The sequence below is a fragment of the Taudactylus pleione genome, unplaced genomic scaffold (genome assembly GCF_031769625.1).
Source record: "Taudactylus pleione unplaced genomic scaffold, aTauple2 ptg000100l, whole genome shotgun sequence".
In the NCBI taxonomy this organism is placed as follows: domain Eukaryota; kingdom Metazoa; phylum Chordata; class Amphibia; order Anura; family Myobatrachidae; genus Taudactylus; species Taudactylus pleione.
The window spans coordinates 675,930-695,820 of NW_028284502.1; the positions used below are offsets into that span (position 1 = coordinate 675,930).

Consider the following 19,891-nt stretch of genomic DNA (forward strand, 5'->3'; position numbering starts at 1 on the left):
GCAATTGAGTCATTTTATTAATGCAAATATGGAAACAAGAGCAGCACATTTTCACTCTTCATATTTGTGTCCTCTCTGCTACTTGTGTAGCTGTCCACTGGGTATGTGGCTGGAGCAAGGGCTCAAACGCATTGTAATGAGGTGAATCAGTATGGGGTCTATTTACTAAGCAGTGTTAGGAGACAGAGTGATAAGGTGCCAGCCAATCAGCTCCCAACTCATTTTTCAAACACAGCCTGTGAGATGACAGTTGGGAGCTGATTGGCTGGCACCTTATCACTTTTCACTCTGTCTCCTAACACTGCTTAGTAAATAGATCCCCATATGTGATATATTGTACCCTTGTCTCCCCTCCTCCGTGCACCAAATTCTGAGATCACTTCTAGGCTATATTGCGCAGAGCTGTGTCATATGTAATAACTAAATATTACACGTTGCACCTCTCTAATACAGAAACTAAGTACTGTGGAATACATAGAGTCCATAATATATTAGGGAAACTGAGAATTTAGCCTCTTAAAAGTGAGGACAAAGTAAAAGGTTTTGTCTAAGCTTTTAACAGGCATTATTTTTCAAAGTCCATGTTTCCGAGCCCTATACCTGTGAAAGTAACTAAATTGTATTGGGTCAAATTAAAAAATTTTAACATTTCATTAAGAAAAAACTATTTTTTTTAGATGGTTTTGTTATGACTTTCCCCCTCTTTAGTATGTTTTAGTCGATTTTTGTATAACCCGCAAGGATCACTGATGTTGTTTGTATCTGAAGTATGTCAGCACTTTATAGATAAAAGATAATAATACATGTGAGATGAAGCCAGTGACTTACAAATCATCACAGACCACAATATACTGAAGAGGAAGATCATCAAGCCAAAAAGACTAGTTAGATACAGATTTTATTTTTTTTTTATTATGTTTTTGCTTTAACATAACATTGTCGGTAGCAATAATAACGTTGTGTACCATCTAATGTATATTAAATATATATTATAACAAGTGTAAAGTCTCATAGAAAAATAGAATAAGGTGCAAACATGTAGTTTATGAAAAATATCAATGTTACATGCTTAGTTTTTGCTGATGAATGGTGGTGGTATAGATATTTACACCAAAATAATACACTGGTTTCAGAGCGAATGTGACACACCAGATAGAACAAAATCCCTCAAAATCAAAGTCCCATTCTAAAGGATAATACTAATACTTGCTAAAACCCTTTGATTCATAGTAAACGTACCATATTGAATACTAGATACTATGTTTAAGAAGCAACAGTTTATTTTTATAATGATCACTGTGATGTGAATTATTTATAGAACAAGATATTTTGTTCTGCCAGTGTTGCATTGTCTGCAAATTAAGGTATTACAGTTGACGTTTTTATTGTAAATATTTAATCCACCTTTACAGTAGACTGTTATCCTAGGATTCCCAGTCGCATCAGCGGTGTACAAAAATATAAAGACTTCTATTGCATGTATATACCTAACCAGAGTTTTTCATTGACAACTTTATACATCTCTTAAACCAGGTCATTATGCTATCTGAGATCCTCTAGTCAAGGCTTCACATGTGTTTAGTGAGGTGGAGTGTCTCTGTCTTGCATCACTTTTAATAAAAAGTCGGTACACACTTTAAAGTTATCCAAACATGCACAGACTTGGACAGCTAATTAGAATTTGTTAAACTTTGGCCATCAAAGTTGTGTTCATTAATCTCGAAGAATAGCTGGTATGACTGGACGTTAATTAGGACTGACAAAAATTGGGTCGGCCAATGACCACCATCTACAAAGTGTGGTTGCTGACAGACCACATGAATAGACTTCCACGTGATCCAGTCTCTCAAACTTAGATCAGAATTACCCCATCCAATTTGACCATGAGTATGGATATAAAATTGTTCAAAGTAAGGTTCTGACCGTGAATAGGCAGCTATATGCTGCACAGTGATGAACGATGAAAGTGTCACTTTTTGGATTTTGTTGTCCTTATATTTTATATCTTTTTCTAACATAGCAGTAAGTAGTTTGTCATTTAGTTACTACATGTAATTATGGCTTTGGCCAGGGGCAGCTGTTATCTCAATAATAACAAGCAAGCACAGCCCCTAAGTGTTTTAAGTTACTATTAAGTTTATACCTCTCTGTCATTAAAATATAATTATTTCCAAACTTTTATTATATTTTGTAAAGCAAAGCACCATTTGGTGATGCATCTTAATGCATCATCATTTCTGTCTGCAATATACAAGCTTGATTTTTAAATCATCCTTGGAAACGAGAACAAAAATAGTCACAAAACAAATAGGAAAAACAGCAGCTTTACCATAACTTTCTGCTTGAACTATAATGACAGAGTGTTGAGGTCCCATGCAGATTATGTACACAAAATATATTTGTTCATTAATATGTTTTACAAGATTGGTGTCATCATTGCTCCCCGATCTTATGCTTTTCTGCACTTGGTGACATAACGGGGTGCATAGTTTAATTTTGATGTAACTGGTGCCACATAGAAACAGGCTTTCTTAGGGTAGCTAACATTTGGTTCCAATGAGTCACGCCCAGCCCGCTGACTGCTGGACCGATGATCACATGTCCAATGTTCTCGGCCCTCCCATCATCACAGCATTCCGCCACCGTAATCCTCAGAGACAGGTCCTGGAACGGCAACAAATCATCACAGTCTACAGTCACCAGTTGGACACACATCAACTTTTTGTTTTTCTATGGATCCTGTTACATACATTGACGTTAGGGGATATGTATTCCTATTGCTCTGATTTGAAAAAATTTATTCAGTTCTGAGAGAAATAATGGAAAACAAATAAATTACTGCAAAAAAACCCAAAGCAAAAACATTTTGCTTATCAATAATGGTATAAATCACCAATATATTTTTTTTAGTACTGCATGGGAAGACGGGAAAGTGAAATTAAAATGTTGCAGGACAACATACACAAAAATTTTAGAAACTTTAATATGGATACATTTTGTGAGCTCTATCCATTGAGAATACTGTAGTTACAAATTATAACACATGCGCTAACATTTTTGGCCCACAAAATGACGACTCCTCCACTGCAGGCAACAGCATTGAAAGGACAGAGGTGATTAAACAGACCCAAATGCATCACGGTCATGCAGCCCAATGCTTTTCCCAAAGTGAGCACATGATGGGCTCAGGTGCATGGAGAGGTAAGCAAAACAGTAATTACGGATTTGAAAGCTGTCCCACGGGTGACCTACAGCAGTCCACCCCTCTTGTGCCCTACATATTGATCATGGAAATATTACGTTCCCTCTTAAGGTTTTAAAACAATCTTAAAAGCTGCAGCTTTATTACTGAATCTAGCAGTGAATAATCAGAGTTATTCCGGGGGATGCCCATTGTTCCATCATTGCACACCCTAGAAGCTTCTGATCTAGGGGGCACTGACAACTGAATGTCACCTAGTGCACACTGAGGCTCTGATTCCGAGATGGTAGCTAATACAGCCGCGGATGCAGCCGCTCTTGAAATAGTGGTTGCGGGACTATGCAAATGATCATCTCAGCCTTCCCTGTGTGCTCCACTGTGCGATGGAGTATACAAGCGGTGAGGCGCCCACAATCAGGCTGTGTGGTCTGTGCATTTGCAGTGGAGTTTGTAATCACCCCAACATAGACATTTGCTACACTCCTCATATCCAACTTAACATTGCCTCTGAAGTATTGTATATGCCATTGGCAATGGAGAAGACACTCCCCTAACGCCATTGACATTACCCCTTTTATGATCACTTTAGGTCACCTCCCAGTCTCTACCCTGATACGCCCAGGGATCGCAACGCCCCTTCTCAAGTGTTAGCAATTCTGTACGCAATTGCGATCAGTATCACACACATTATTTTGTGCGTGCACACTAAGGGATTTCTGAACTTTACGCGCGTTAGCAGTAGGAAAACAGCGCTCAACTGCGTAAATATCGGTACCGTGACCTTCGCTGAATCAGGCCCCTGAGTAAAGAAGATTGGAGACCCCAGTATAAGTGGAAGGAAAAGGAAGGGGTTGGTCATTTGTTAGAGGAGCTTTATATGGGTTCAGTCTATGCTTGTGGGGGAAATGGGTTTGCTGGTGGGGGATTTCCTTGTTGCCATATAAGAGGTATGTTGATTGGGGGGGGGGGGGGGGGAGAGGGGCTTCTGTTAAACTGCAACTATAAATCAATGGCACTGGGATCGCTGAGATAGTGATCACCGTAGCCAGGTGAAAGCAAATAAATCTAAACCAAAAAATGAGGGGGGCTGCTCCACTAACGTGCCCAGGGCAAATGCCCTGCTTGCCCCACCCATGTTATGCCATGATTGACTGTATTTTACATGCCCTTTACTGTAGCAAATTATATTTGCCAAAAAAAAAAAATCTTCAGTGCAAGATCCATTTAAAATAAAGCCAGGAACACAATGTTTACTTTCAAAACTAGTATAATGTATTCATACCCACATTTTCTATTACAGGGTCCCCTAGAGCTCAAAGCACAAACTAGGAGTGAAGCCTCACAGGCATGATTGCAATGACTTACCTGCAGTACTATGGCTGGTACAGAGAATATCATCGCCTCATTAAATACCGGATCTCTATCATCTCGTTTCACTGCTGTCTTTTTCTTACTGATCTTCCTGCCATCCTGTAACAGGTACACCTTTACAAACGGGTCTGCAGATTCAAATAAACAGATTAATTATGAACTGCTAATTGTCTGCACTTATAAGTGAATGCTGGAACACTCCCCGGCAATTGCCGCGGCTCCCAATATAGAAGGGAAATTATTGCTCTAGCCATCATTTCCCTAATTTACACATTGCAGGGATGGGGTCCTTTCAGAGCTGCTGCCCCTGCATGTGATTCTTAGTACATTTGGAGGAAAGTTTAAATTGTAATTATTGGGTCTAAAACCCAATATTTAGTATATATGCCCCTTTATGTTTTCACATTATTGCTGTGAGCACCCATATATTGTGCATTTCATATATAAACATACAAAAATACATTATTACAGATGTGTCCTCATACACTGAGCGTCTTGGCGCGAGACGCTTGTCGCAACAAAGACGCTCTCAGATGATTAATGCACAGTATTTTTCTTTCAATTGTGCATTTACTTGCATCACAGACGAGGCGAAAAGTCACTCACATTGTACCAGAGACGCTAGGCCGCAACTTCAATCGCACAGGAATTGCTATAAACACACAAAGTCACAGATGAAGCACAACGGAATGCAGTGTGAGGAAAAGCCCGGGCTGCTCATTGGAGCACTTTGTACACAGATTCAGACTCAGGGCCTGATCGCTATTCTGCTTCTACGCACGCAACGTATAATCAGCTGTGATATGCAAATGTATGCATTCGTATTGTGATCGCAGCCTAACATAAGGACGTCCACTTCCCCTTACTCACATCCGTATACTTTGTCAACACAGCGAAACAATCGGTAATATTGAGTAACATCGGACCCATATGCACAGTTAAGGCAGGTCATACCTCATTCAGGAATTGCTTACTTCAGCGCACGCTATGAGGCCTCAGGCTACGTATGGTATCGCATTGGATAATTTATGCACGCCCATGCAACGGCGATCAAACGCACTGGCACACTAGCGTGCGGCCAACTTCCCCCATCACCACCCCCCAAACGGCACTTCCTATCAATCACTCTGCGATGGGTCTGCGATCGCAGTGACTGATTCATGCACGCACACGGCGATGCATATGCATGAGCAGAACACAACAATCGTCCGTTTGCATGCGTATTAAGCAACTGCGTTCCTTGTAGAATGAGGCCCTCAGTCACACACAGATGTACCAGCCTAGAAGTGTGTTTAGCTGTACTATATGAACAGGGAAAATGTGTAGTATTTGTTTTGTGCTCCATAAATGACCTTACGGGTGTGATTTTACTCATATTAAAATTAGAAATGTGTGGTCCAGTTTCCCTGAAAACCGAACACAGCCGAACTTCTGGGATTCAGAGTAGAACAGGGTTCCAGCTCGGGTCTACTGTAAGTTCGGAACTTGGATTTAAAAAACGAATCTCAGGTTTTGGATTCAATGTAAACAGGTCCAAATTGTATGATTTTAGCTGTTTTGATCAATTTTAAAGAAATCCAAAACTAAAAGTGGATTCAAACCAAAACATTTGAGGATGATTTTGCCAAAATCAAAACCAACACACATGGGTCATCGCACATCGCTAATTTAATTTGAAAAGTAACAAATATTTTTAAATACAGTACATTTCTTATTTATTGGTTGAATTGTGCTTTTTATTAGGTGACAAAATACCTTAAGTTTTACCAATGTAGTTATTCTGAACAGTCTAAAATGAGTCACAGAACAAGCTAAATTGGCCAAATGATAAGAACATCCATCCCCTGAAATAATCTCTGATGATGGACTGCAGTTGGCCCCATCTAAGCATTTCATTGCTAGTGATGAGCTGGCAGTTGGTCCCTGTCTAAGCCTTGAATTGTTGGTGATGGGCTGGCAGTTGTCCCCCATCTAAGCCTTAAGCTGTTGGTGATGAGCTGGCAGTTGGCCCCCATCTAAGCCTTGAATTGTTGGTGATGGGCTGGCAGTTTGTTCCCATCTAAGCCTTGAATTGTTGGTGATGGGCTGGCAGTTGGCTCCCATCTAAGCCTTGAATTGTTGGTGATGGGCTGGCAGTTTGCTCCCATCTAGGCTTTGATTTGTTGGTGATGGGCTAGCAGTTGGCCCCAATATAAAGCCGCATATCCACTACATGATAAATTGGACGCTTTGAAAGATAACGATATCCTTATCGTTAATCACCCCCAATATCATGTTGTGGGAATGCCATCAATGATCAACGATGCGTGCTCCCGCTGGTCGTTGATGATATCTTTCATCGCCTGTGCTTGCAGGTCAACCTGACAATATTGTCAGGTTCTGCAAGTACGGGGATGAGGGAGGGTGACATCAAGGAACGATATCGTTCAGTATGGATGCTCAGTGTCGTTAACAACATTGAGCCCATCACTGCAGGGCAAACACTAGACGATATCGCTCATGGAGCATATAGTCTAGTGGATACGTGGTTTTTGCCTTGAATTGTTGGTGATGGGCTGGCAGTTGGCCCCACCTGCAACTTTTATAGCATTATTTGTTAAGATGGCAATACTGGGTGTAGGGACGTTCTTTCTTTGTCACCATACCTTTTCCCTCCTTTCAATTCAATAATGAAATAAAGCCGACCCTTTTCCCCGCCAATATGTCTCCTCTTCTTTGTTGTAGATATGTTTTTTTCCTCTATTCACCTGGTGTAGAAATGTAGACGGAGCCCATAGGGAGTTTAGTACCATGTTTATACATCACAACATATATTTTCAGGTCTCTCTACAAACCTGCCTAGTTAGGGGCAGATACATTTTTTGGTTGGTAATTCCAAAGACCGTGAAGTACTAACATCGAGTAACATTGGACCTATACGAACAGTTAAGGCAGGTCAGACCTCACTCAGGAATTGCTTATTTCAGTGCACGCTATGAGGCTTCAGGCTATGTATGGTATTGCAGTGGCTAATTTATGCATGCCCCTGCAATGCCGTTGAAACGCACTGGCACGCCTGCGTTCGCCCGACCATTTCCCCCCCCTGTGTCACCACCCACAAACGTCACTTCCCGTCGATCACACTGCAATGGATCTGCGTAGTCACTGCGATTGCAGACCCAATCGCAGTGTCTGGTTTGCGCACTGTGATGTATGCATGCGCAGTATACAACAATCGGCCGATTGTGTGCGTATAAGCAACTGTGTTCCTTGCTGAATCAGGCCTGCAGTTCTCTACAGGGAATTTCTGTTACCTAGAAGACTGCAGACCAATCACTAGAACAAAAGCTTCACAACTACCTGAATGAGTTGCAGTTAAGTAAGCAGCCTTTCTATAATGGCAAAGAGACAATGAGCATGCTGGGCACATTTATATAACCATTGCTTGAATTTAAGAGAGTCCTTTACAAGCTGCAAAAGCTGCAGTGCAAATGCTATTATGGAATATCTCTTGCCTACTTTTTGCACTTGCCCTTTGGGATAAGGTACTGTAGGCACTTGGATTTCATGAGCCAAACAGAATGCAGCAGTTGGGCAAATTGGCGTTGTTGCTTGTTTAATACAGGTTAGTGGCATTAATCATACTTGCCAATCCTCCCTGAATGTTGAGCATAGCTCGCATGAATTTGCAAGTGTACATTTTCTGATAATGGGTGCACGCAGTATATGGAATGCAGTGTTATATGCATTTTGACAGATCAATCTTAAACAAAGTGCAGTTAGGGTGTGATCATGCAATTGTGTGCTGTGGAAATCCGGACTACCATCGATGTTTCCCTTTCGATGGTAGTGTTTTCACCAATCGATTGCCGCTTTCCAATAGTAGTTGCCCTCAAATGGTATGGAAGCAATGGCCATTGAATTCAGCTGTTTAATATTGGGTATGGTCGCGGGGTGCCATTGCACATGTGCTAACCATATTAATATTTTTTTCCCATAGAATTCTGTTGATGAGATGGTTAGGTTAGAAGTCTTGATGGCAGAAGCCCAGTCATCATTTGATGGTGGCCTTTCACTGTCCATGCCTGATCCAGGGAATGTAGTCAGGAAGACTTAGGTGCAGGCTATGGGGAAGGGGGGGGTTAGGGTTAGGCACCCCTAAACGAGGATTAGGGTAGGGAATTAGGTTAGCGGTACTTATCTTAATTAGCGATAGGGATGTTCACCCCTGCCGGGCTTCTGCTGTTGGGATTTGAACCGCCGGCCATGCGGCCAGTGGTAATACCTACTACACCCCTGATCCGGACATAAATGAAGTCACGCGTGTTTGGAGGTGTATCTTTTGCAACTAGTATTGGACAGTGCCTAATCGGCCTCTTTCCTCTCATGCACCTCATTCATTAGTGTGCAGCGCTGGTTCATGCTCAAAGTGTTGTATTAACCCCTTCAACTGCTCCCTCTCTCACAGATATATATACAGTATGTAGTATACTAAGTGGACCCAACATCAGTCTCAGCCACCCACATTCAGCCCCACCCCATCGTTCTGGGACTGTGGACACACAGGAAAGCACAGGGGCGGGGCCTAGCTGTGTGAGGATGGCCAGGAGGCAGGTCACTGCTAACATGGCAGCCAAACTATGCCCCCATGTACAATGTGTTGAGCTCATTTTTATCAATGGTAATCTTTATAGAATAGATCCTCTAAGTCAGTAGTTCTCAAACTCGGTCCTCAGGACCCCACACAGTTCACATTTTCCAGGTCACCCAGCAGGTGCACAGGTGTAGTCATTATTAAATTACACACACATTTTAAAAGATCCACAGGTGGAGCTAATTATTTCACTTGTGATTCTGTGAGGAGACCTGTAAAACATGCACTGTTTGGGGTGCTGAGGACAGAGTTTGAGAACCTGTGCTCTAAGCCATTACAGTTTCATAATGGCTTGATTTTATCTCTTCCAATTTGAAGATTTCTTATTATCAGCCCAGCCTGGACTCTGAAATCCTAACAGTTCAGAAAATATAAGCCTTTTATTTAAATAATGATAAAGTACCAACGAGATAAAGGTGTAATTCTTGTGATTAGTCAACTACTTCATTGAAATTCAAGTGAAGCCATGTTAAGATTACCAGGAGCAACACCAAGACATATACTGTATGTACTAACTCAAACAGCTCTGCAAGTTGATAAAGCCCCATGTCTTGCTTACACTGAGGACTTCCAGCCAGCATTATCCTCCAATGCTTTCACAAATGGGATCATTGTTTTTATGGTCACATAATATTCCCCAACAAGACTTGATGAAAGACAAAACCATTATTATTAAACAAGCAGACAAAGGGGGGGAGCCTAGTACTACTCAACAGAGAGGACTATCTATTGGAGTCTTCCAGACAACTGGGATAACTTGCAATCTTCTGATCCCATGAGTAAACTTCAAGAAGAGTTATACACTCTTCTTACTACCACTCACATCACTGGAACTATCACTAAAGAGACTTTTAAATTCCTACTTATAGATCACCCTATTACACCTATTTTTTACTATTTACCCAAGGTGCACAAATCTTTATAATGCCCACCTGGATGTCCTATAATCTCAGGAGTAGGTTCAATGACCACCAACCTTTCAGCATATGTAGATTCATATCTACAAATATAAGTTAGTGCACTCCCATCTCATATTAAGGACACCACACATTTTCTACAGATGATAGAGTCAATAGTTTGGAAAGACTCATATATACTGTTAACTTGTGATGTCGAATCACTTTACACGAATATTCCACATGAATTTGGACTATTAGCTATAAATCACTATTTACACAGTGATATGGAAATAGATTCTAACTTAAGAGATTTTCTTTTATCATCTACACGGTTTATTTTAGAACACAATTATTTTCCTTCTAACACTCAATTTTTTCTACAAACACGAGGCACGGCCATGGGTACCAGGTTAGCTCCGAGCTATGCCAACCTCTACATGGGCCTCTTTGAGGAGCGTCATGTTTGGTCGTGCGAGTTCAGTGCAAACCTGGTACTTTATGGTCATTACATTGATGATATATTTATAATTTGGGATGGTGGAATTAAGGATTTAGACAACTTTATTAATCACCTCAATCACAACACCTTTGGTCTCACTTTCACCCACACTTATGATTTTACTACCATCAATTTTCTTGATATTCAAGTTCAAATATTAGACGGGAAAGTACAATCAGCCACTTACATAAAAGAGGTTGATTGCCAGAATTATTTACATTATAAAAGTAGTCACTATAGACCTTGGAAAAACAACATCCCTAAAGGACAGTTTCTTCACCTTAGAAGAAACAGTTCAACAGAGCAAGCATTTGAATAACAGAGCCAATATTTATATCAGACTTTTGTCCAAAAAGGATACCCTACATCTATCCTAGACCAAGCTTTAAAAGAAATTCATAAGACACCCATATTGTCTATTCTCTCTAAAAAAGTTTCTAAAAAAGTTAATAAAATCATTAAACACACGCCATCTGACAGATCACTCACTTTTGTCACCCAATTTAACACAGCAGCACATGATATTAAGAAAATTCATAATAATAATATAACCATTTTACATCATGACAGATATCTTGGCTCTCTACTTCCATCCAAAAGCATGGTTATTTTTAGAAAAGCTCAGACTCTTAAACACAAATTGGCTCCTAGTACTTTCCCTATAGATATAGCTACAACATCTATTTCCTCTGTTGGTAATTGGTTACCACCAAAACCCAAAAGGTTTCTACAAATGTGGAAGAGACAAATGCATAACTTGTCAACATACGGTTAATGGTACTCATACCAAATTTTCAAATAGCACTAAAATGGGATTCAACATTAAGAGTTTTCTGAATTGTAGATCACAATTTGTCATTTATGTTATCCAATGCAAATGCGGTATCCAGTATGTTGGCAGGACGACACGTAGTCTACACCTTCGATTTATGGAGTATAGAAGAAACATTATCAAAGGCTTTCAACAACATAGCCTTTCGCGACATATGCATAACTGTCAAGCTAGTAAAATGCAAGACATTACTATTGCAGCTTTAGAAAAAATTCACCTCACTAAAAGAGGTGGTGATAGATTTAATCTTCTTTGTAAACGTGAAGCCTTCTGGATCTTCAACTTAGATACTCTTTCACCAAAAGGTCTCAACGACACAATTGAGCTTAATAACTGCTGACACCATTATGATGGTGGAACCCCAGATCCTAGGTCCCTAGGGGTGGGCTCTCCACTTCTGTCATAGGTGCATAGTCATTTCGGGTTGATTTGGTGTCAACTCCCTTTTCTCATTCCAGATATATGCTCGATTTACCATTGGTCAGCACTTACAATTTGAGTTTAAAAATACCTCAATGTGGGGGCTGACCGATGCTATATCGCGCATGTTCACTCACGATTCACTTATTCACTTTCACCTTCACTATTGTATATTTTGTGTTTCAACCTCTTTGAATCAGTCATTGGGTCTCCTTGTAATTCTACCTATATCATTGCAATTATTTATTTGTATTTATTACGGTCACTTATGTTGATACAACATACACCTTTGTATGTAATATATATATATATATTCATTTTTTATTTACTATTTATCTTCTATTCATGTATTATCATTCATTTGGGCCATTAGACTATCTTTTCTCTCATTGATCCATGTGTGTTGGGCCACTGACATCCCCAGCATTCTGAGTTTAAATATATCTCACTCTTCTGGGGTTGCCCGCTGTAACAACGCGCACGCAAGCCTTCAATATGCCCTGCTTTTTTATCATCCCTCATGGTTGCCTTCTTTTAGCCTTCAGTCCCCCCCTTTCTCCTTCCTCTTCTTTCACCACCTTGCACACACGTCATCCATGTTTCGAAGTGTACATGCGTGTATGCATTCACACATGCATGCACGCGTGTTCATGTATGCCATTGGGTCCTACAGAACACTGTGTCCAAACAGTTGTTCTTCCTATTAATACACTTTCCTTGTTTCCATTTCACTCATACATGTTACATGTTTATGTTTATACATGTTCACATTCATATAGGTTTCTTTCTTTGGTCCTCTTTTATCATTACATATATTTTTTTACATTTATATTTATTTTTTTAAATCATTCATTTTTTCACCTTTATTATTATTATTATTATTTTTTACAATTTTACAAATATCTTTCTATTTTTTATTTTTATTCAACTGTATTTATGTTTCTGTTTTTCAATAGATTCACTATAATAATTATCTCAATATAGCATCAATTCTTCATTATATCATTATTACCATGTTTTAGATTAAGATATTGTATTTTGTATTTTTCGGTATCAGAATTATAATCAATATGCTGGCATATATTTATGGATTCCTCTATATATGCATTTTTTTTATTTAGATATTCATTATATAATATATATTTTTAATATTTATTTATATTTAATATATTTTTTTAGATTGCTCTTATTAATTCTGTGTATTTTTTATTTATTAAATTTTCTGTATACTTTATATGTGAATATGTACACATGCATATATATATATATACTATTCTAATTTAACATTTTTAATATAACTGAGTTCAATATAGAGTCTTACAAAAACGCACAAATGGAGGATTCTTTCGAATAATCAACTACTATACATTGTCACTCTTAATTGAACTGAGGACTACACCTGTAACTATCATTACCTCCAACTATAAAACTAACTGCAGTGAATGGGAACTTTAACCTCTGAGGAAACGGCCAGTTGTTTGAGCCGAGAAACGCGTTAGTGTTCCCATTCACATTTCCAAGAACAGGGCTCATTGAGCTTTACTATTCTACTATACTGAGCTGAGAGGCCGTCTCCGGAGGCGGCTCTCACACACAGCATCCAGGTACGGCAATACGCTGATTCCACGTGATCCCTTGCGATTAGCCACTTGCCAGGCTATCTCCGGCGGACACGGTTTCCGATTGAGATGCTGCTTATTCAGAGGCAGAGGGCTTTCATCACAGCCGCTCCACTTTCAGAGCTACACAGCCGCTACGATTTGGAGCCGCCCTGCTTGTCCACCTACACCACTCTTTCCCAGCCGGGATTCACAAGTGGACATACCTTTTGGGATTACTCTGCCATTGGGCAACTAGGCTACCTCGTGGATTCAGCCGGTAAGCCAGCACCATCGACTATATTTTTGTACACAAGTTGTGATATTCACATTTTTCATACAATCGTCAAGACTCTTTGAGGATCTATTTATCATTCAGTATATTTTCTAATTTTTATTTTCTATTTTTAATTTTATGGTCATTCATATTTTTCCTTTTAAGACCTAATAAGACTGTATATAAAAACATTTTTCCTACAACTTAGAGACCATTTAGGACTATTTTGAGACCATTCTCTTCATCATCCTCTTTATCTTTATTTATGTGATGATTTACTTGCCGATTTACATCTTCTAACATTTGCATGTATACTGTTTTTTAATAATTATTGATTTATGCTGTCGAGTTAATAAATATGTATATATTACATTGATATCTCTACACCTTATGTGCTGCAGTTCCAAATCTTTTAGCGCTCCCACACTTCCTTAAACAATCTTTGTTAGTTTGTTGGGGGGGTTTGCCTAACCCACAGTGGTGAGCTGCATTTAGATTTGCAATTTTCAGTCATTTCTGGAGCGCCTGATTTTGTGTGTGTTTTTGTTCAAGACAATGATTTTACCTGAAATGTAAACCAAGTGACTTTACTGTCTGACAGCCATTTTGTTAGTGTTGTGCAACTTGTGCTGCAATTTACCATTTAATCTAAAGCAGGGGTGGGGACCTTTTTTTTGCCGATGGCCATTTTGATAAATATAACATTATTCGCGGGCCCAGTCCACAATCGCCGCTGATTACATCCTGAGGATGCACTGGGGAGCTGTAAGGGCAGTGGTGTGACTGTATTAAGCATCCCAAGAACACTCCAGGAGGCACTGCTGCATAGATTCTGGCTGCAGGGTGCAATTTTAGTCACCCTGCTAGCCAGATGGAGCTAGCAAAAAAAAACCTCAAAGGGCCAGACCAAATGATCCCGTGGGCCTTATACGGCCCCGGGCCTGAGGTTCCCCACCCCTGACCTAAAGTATATGTTGTGTGGATGTAATATGAGAAGGTACTGTATTTTGTAACATTCCAAAAATAAGTAGATTTCCACCCTCAGACAAAAGATGTAAAGGGAAAAAAAAAATGACCCTATTTACACATATAACGCATGCTTGCCGACTTATAAATTGTCCTCTCTGGGAGAAGCCTGGGGAGGAGAAGCAGGTGGGCGGATTTGGGGACGGAACTGACCGGGTCGTGTAATTAAGTCCCGCCCCCTCACAAGAAATCGGTGCGGGGGCCAGGTATTTAAAATAGGGGCGGGACTATATGACGTGATTCTCATAGAATTGTGTCATTAGGCCCCGCCCCAACGAACTGACCCGCCGATCCCCGGTAATATTCTCCCCATTCTGCCCACTTCACTAGGAAGTGTGCAGAATTCGGGAGAAGTGCCTACCCTTCCGAGGGTGCGGGGGATTACCAAAAAAAAAAAAAAAAAATCGGGAGCCTCCCACGACTTCTAGGAGGGTAGGCAGGTATGATATAACGTCTTGTCAGATGATTTTCTATGGTTATTGAAGGAGACACCATTTTTAAGAAAAACACCATGAAAATCATGACCTCCAGCACCCTGTGGGCCTGATTCAGAGACGCATGCTATCTCGATGCCGCACGCTAGTGGGCATAGTTTTCAGTCATCACATACATCCCGATGGTTACCGCCAAAAGCCACAGAATAAATCTGTATGCAGAGAGAGGCAATTTCTGTGGTTGTTTCTGAGTGGTAATGGGCGTGGCTAGCCAGAAACAGACTTGTGGCGGTCAGCGACTGGGTCTTTCGCTGCAGTTGCACTAACTGATTGCGGCAATGCCGATGCTCATACAGAGATTCTGCGCCTCCATAGGGCTGGTGCAGTGTTCGATGGTACGTCTTAGTGCTGCAGACGGTCGGCATCTCTGTATGAATCCCATCCGCTGCGGTATCAGTATAAAGTCGCAGTCGCACTGCAGCAAAATATGCAGACGCAGCTGCATTAGCGAGCACCCCTGAATCAGGTCCTGTGTATTCTGTCTCTTGGACAGTGACCCTCCTTTTTGTAAGAGATGAGGGAGAAGCAGAGAGAAAAAAGGCCGCAAAATAAGATGTAAGAAGCAATCATGCCCTGAAAACGCCCCTGTTCATTCCAGCCTCCAAACTCTTCTAAGTAGGGGTGTGCACCGGCCACTTTTCGTGTTTTGTGTTTTGGTTTTGGATCTGGATCTTTCTTCGTGTTTTGGATCTGGATTGGTTTTGCCAAAACCACCCTTCCGTGTTTTGGGTTCTGGGTTTTGTGTTTTGGATCTGTATTTTTTTGAAAAAAAGCATAAAAACAGCTAAAATCACAGAATTTGTAGGTTTTTCTGCTCCTATGCTATTATTAACCTCAATAACCTTAATTTCCACTCATTTCCAGTCTATTCTGAATACCTCACACCTCACAATAGTGTTTTCATGTCCAAAAGGTTGCACCGAGGTAGCTGGATGACTATGCTAAGCGACACGAGTGGGCGGCACAAACACGTGACCCATCTAGGCGTGAAACTGCAGTGGCAGACAGGATGGCATTGAAAAACTAGGCCCCAAACTGTACATAATGCAAAGAAAAAAAAGAGGTGCAAGATGGAATTGTCCTTGGGCCCTCCCACCCACCCTTATGTTGTATAAACAGGACATGCACACTTTAACAAACCAATCATTTCAGCGCCAGGGTCTGCCACACAACTGTGGCTGAAATGATTGGTTCGTTTGGGCCCCCACAAAACAAGCTGGCAATTTATCTGTCCCTGCACAAACTGGCTCTACGGAGGCAAGATGTCATCCTCATCCTCCTCATCCACCGATTCCTCACCCTCTTCAGTGTGTACATCCTCATCCTCACAGAGTATTAATTCGTCCCTGCTGGAACCATAGGTCCCTCTGTACGTTCTGGAGGCTGGTCTCCCTGGAAGAGTTGATAATTAATTTTATGAACATCATCTTCTCCACATTTTGTGGAAGCAACCTCCTACGCCTTTCGCTGACAAGGTTCCCGGCTGCACTAAACACTCTTTCGGAGTACACACTGGAGGGGGGGCAACTCAGGTAAAATAGAGCCAGTTTGTACAGGGACCTCCAAATTGCTTCTTTTTCCTGCCAGTACAGGTACGGACTGTCTGACATGCCTACTTGGATGCTGTCACCGATGTAATCCTTTAACAGACAGACGCACGCTTGTCGCTGCTGCTTTGAGGATTCAAGTGCGGCTACAGCCCACACAATTCACAAAGACAGAAAAAAAAAAAGAATATTTTAATTGTTTGTGTAGCACACTTTGAGGGTGTCACCACCCTTTAACAGACAGACGCACGCTTGTCGCTGCCGCTTTGAGGATGCAAGTGCGGCTACATCGCACACAAGTCACAAACACATTAAAAAAATAGTTTTTTATTTTTTGGAGCACTTTGAGAGTTACAACACCCTTTAACAGACAGACGCACGCTTGTCGCTGCTGCTTTGAGGATGCAGGTGGAATCTAGACGGGATTTGGAACCGAGGACACACTACCTCCATCAATTGTCTAAATCCCACTGCACTAATGTCGGATACCGGACGCACGTCTAACACCAACATAGCAGTCAAGGCCTCAGTTATACGTTTTGCTTCAGGATGACTGCTGTCGTACTTCATCCTCATCGCTAGGAACTGTTGGAGGGTCAATTGTTTAGTAAAAGTAGTGATGTTCCTACTTCCTCTCTGGGATGATGAACAACTCCCAGCAGCAGCAACAGCACTAGGAGGAAGTGGTTCTTGATCTTTCCCGATTTTATTTTTATCGGAGAAAGTTTGGTCCTCCATTTATGTTATATTGATATATATACGTGCGGCTAAAGCGCACACAAACACAGAAAATATTTTTTTCTTTTTGCTGGAGAGTAGTGCACTTTGTGGGTTACACCACCCTTTAAGAAATGAGCCAGCCGGCTCTTTACTTATGGGACACAGGCGCACGCTTGGCGCTGCTCCTTTGTTGATGCACGTGCAGCCACAGTGCACACAAGTCACAAACACAGAAAATATATATTTTTTTGGTTTGGAGTGTACTTTGGGGGTTACAGAACCCTTTAACGGTCAAGCCAGCCGGCCCTTTACTTATGACACAGGCGTACGCTTGGCACTACTTTGTTGATGCACGTGCGGCTACTGCGCACACAATTCACAAACACAGAAAATAATTTTTTTTTTGGTTTGGACTGGAGTGTACTTTCGGGGGTTACAGCACCCTTAACGGTCAAGCCAGCCGGCCCTTTACTTATGACACAGGCGCACGCTTGGCACTACTTTGTTGATGCACGTGCGGCTACTGCGCACACAATTCACAAACACAGAAAATATATTATTTTTTTAGCACTTGGGGGGAGCACCCCTGATGGACAGAGCACCCCCTGGACAACACTACAGCACTCCTTTAGGACTGGGACACTGCACAGGACTTTGGAGTGGACACAGCCCCTATGGAGAACTGACTGCACAACACAGTCCAGCCAGCCCCTATGGACTTTGAAGTAGTGGACACAGCCCCTATTAACAACAGCAGCACAGCACAACACAGCCAGCCCCTATGGACTTTGAAGTAGTGGACAACAGCAGCACTACACTACACTACACTACACTACACAGCCCTAACTCCCACCCTCCCTCTTCACTGTCCACAGCCGAGTGAGAAAATGGCGCCGACGCGGGTACCTTATATAGGATCCAAAACCCACGAGACTCGGAAGGCGGGATGATGACGTTTTGCCTCGATTTCAGATCCGAGTCAGGCGGGAAAAGTCGAGCCTGATTCGGATCGGACTCGGATCGGGGGGGCTCGGGGGGGCTCGGATTTCAGAAATCCGAACCCGCTCACCCCTACTTCTAAGACACGTGCAGTACCTCAAGCCTTCTTAGTTTAACTCCTAGTTATACCACCCACTCCCCTAGACCGTAAGCTGTCCATATTCTTGGTTCTCACACTGATCTGTCCTGGTCACCAGTGCGCCCCCCACCCACCCCTCACAGCCAGTGACTCTGGTCCTTTCTGTCTGCCTCTTCCATGGCGCTGGGTCAGTGAGTGCTTATTACTGTCACTTAGTGCCTTGATATCTCTCTGTTTGATTTTCCCCCTTGTACTGTCTTAGAGCCTTTTTATTTTGTGTTGTAGCTTCACATGTTAACGATCCTTCTGATTGAGAGAAATATAGAACTTTTGCGTCTTGAGCCATCTGTAAGTAACAATTCTTATGCTCCATCTGTGTGTTGTAGTTCTAAGTGATTAGGTCCTGAATTTTTGCATTTTGAATTTAACAGGTTTTAGCAAGATCAAGTCAATATTAAATGATTGTTTATCAGTTTACTTAGGAAGTAATTAGTTTATCAATCAACATACAGTCGACAGCATGATATAGACAGGGCCATACCGACACTGTTGTAATGTTATTCAGAGCATTGTAACAGTGTCGGCCTGATAACTTTTTATTAATGCCGACGCCGTTATGCTGTCAACATATTGACTGTCGACAACATGTCAATCGACAGATTGTGTGTGTCCAAATTACTATAATAGTGTGGAACTGACACAGACCCTTTACCCCACTGCAGTGCTCCACTCAGATTTTCACTTACCCCTTGTGGTGAGATGTCATTGCCCAGGGGCATAGCCAGAACTTTGTGGGCCCCATAGCAACATTTGAAGAGCCCACACTCTAATGCATCTAAAGAGACACCTTTCTCTGCTGCACTTGTTCATTTTATGCCCAAATTAACATTATGCCCCATAGTAGTATTTGAGTTAATGTTATGCCTCTTAGTAATGTCCCATAGTTGTGCCAACTTGTGTTAATTTTATGTCCCATTAGTAGTGCCCTAGTTAAATGTATACCCCATTGTAGTGCCCTAGTTCACAATATGCCACACTGTAGTGCTGCCAGTACACATTATGCCACACAGTGTCCCAGTACATATCATGTCACATAAAATTGGCCCCATTTCATTTTATGCCACACTGTAGTGCCCACAGTTCATACAGAGCAACATCTCAGTGCTCCCAACTTATTGTAGTGCCCCTATTTCATATTATGCCACACTGTAGTGCCCACAGTTCATACAGAGCAACATCTCAGTGCTCCCAACTTATTGTAGTGCCCCCATTTCATATTATGCCACACTGTAGTG

At 41.4% G+C, this 19,891-nt stretch overlaps 1 protein-coding gene across 1 annotated transcript in view; it reads right to left on the bottom strand.

The window, feature by feature from the left end:
* Positions 1-303: 303 nt before the first annotated feature.
* The window catches only part of SYT12 (synaptotagmin 12), a 116,247-nt gene continuing 96,659 nt past the window's right edge, over positions 304-19,891 (bottom strand). Inside the window, exons 7-8 of the mRNA XM_088470397.1 lie at positions 4,568-4,701; positions 304-2,664 (exon numbers count right to left, since the gene is read on the bottom strand). Of these exons, the coding sequence (XP_088326523.1) occupies positions 2,491-2,664; positions 4,568-4,701 (308 nt within the window). The 3' untranslated portion in view covers positions 304-2,490. The remainder of the gene's footprint in view (positions 2,665-4,567; positions 4,702-19,891) is intronic.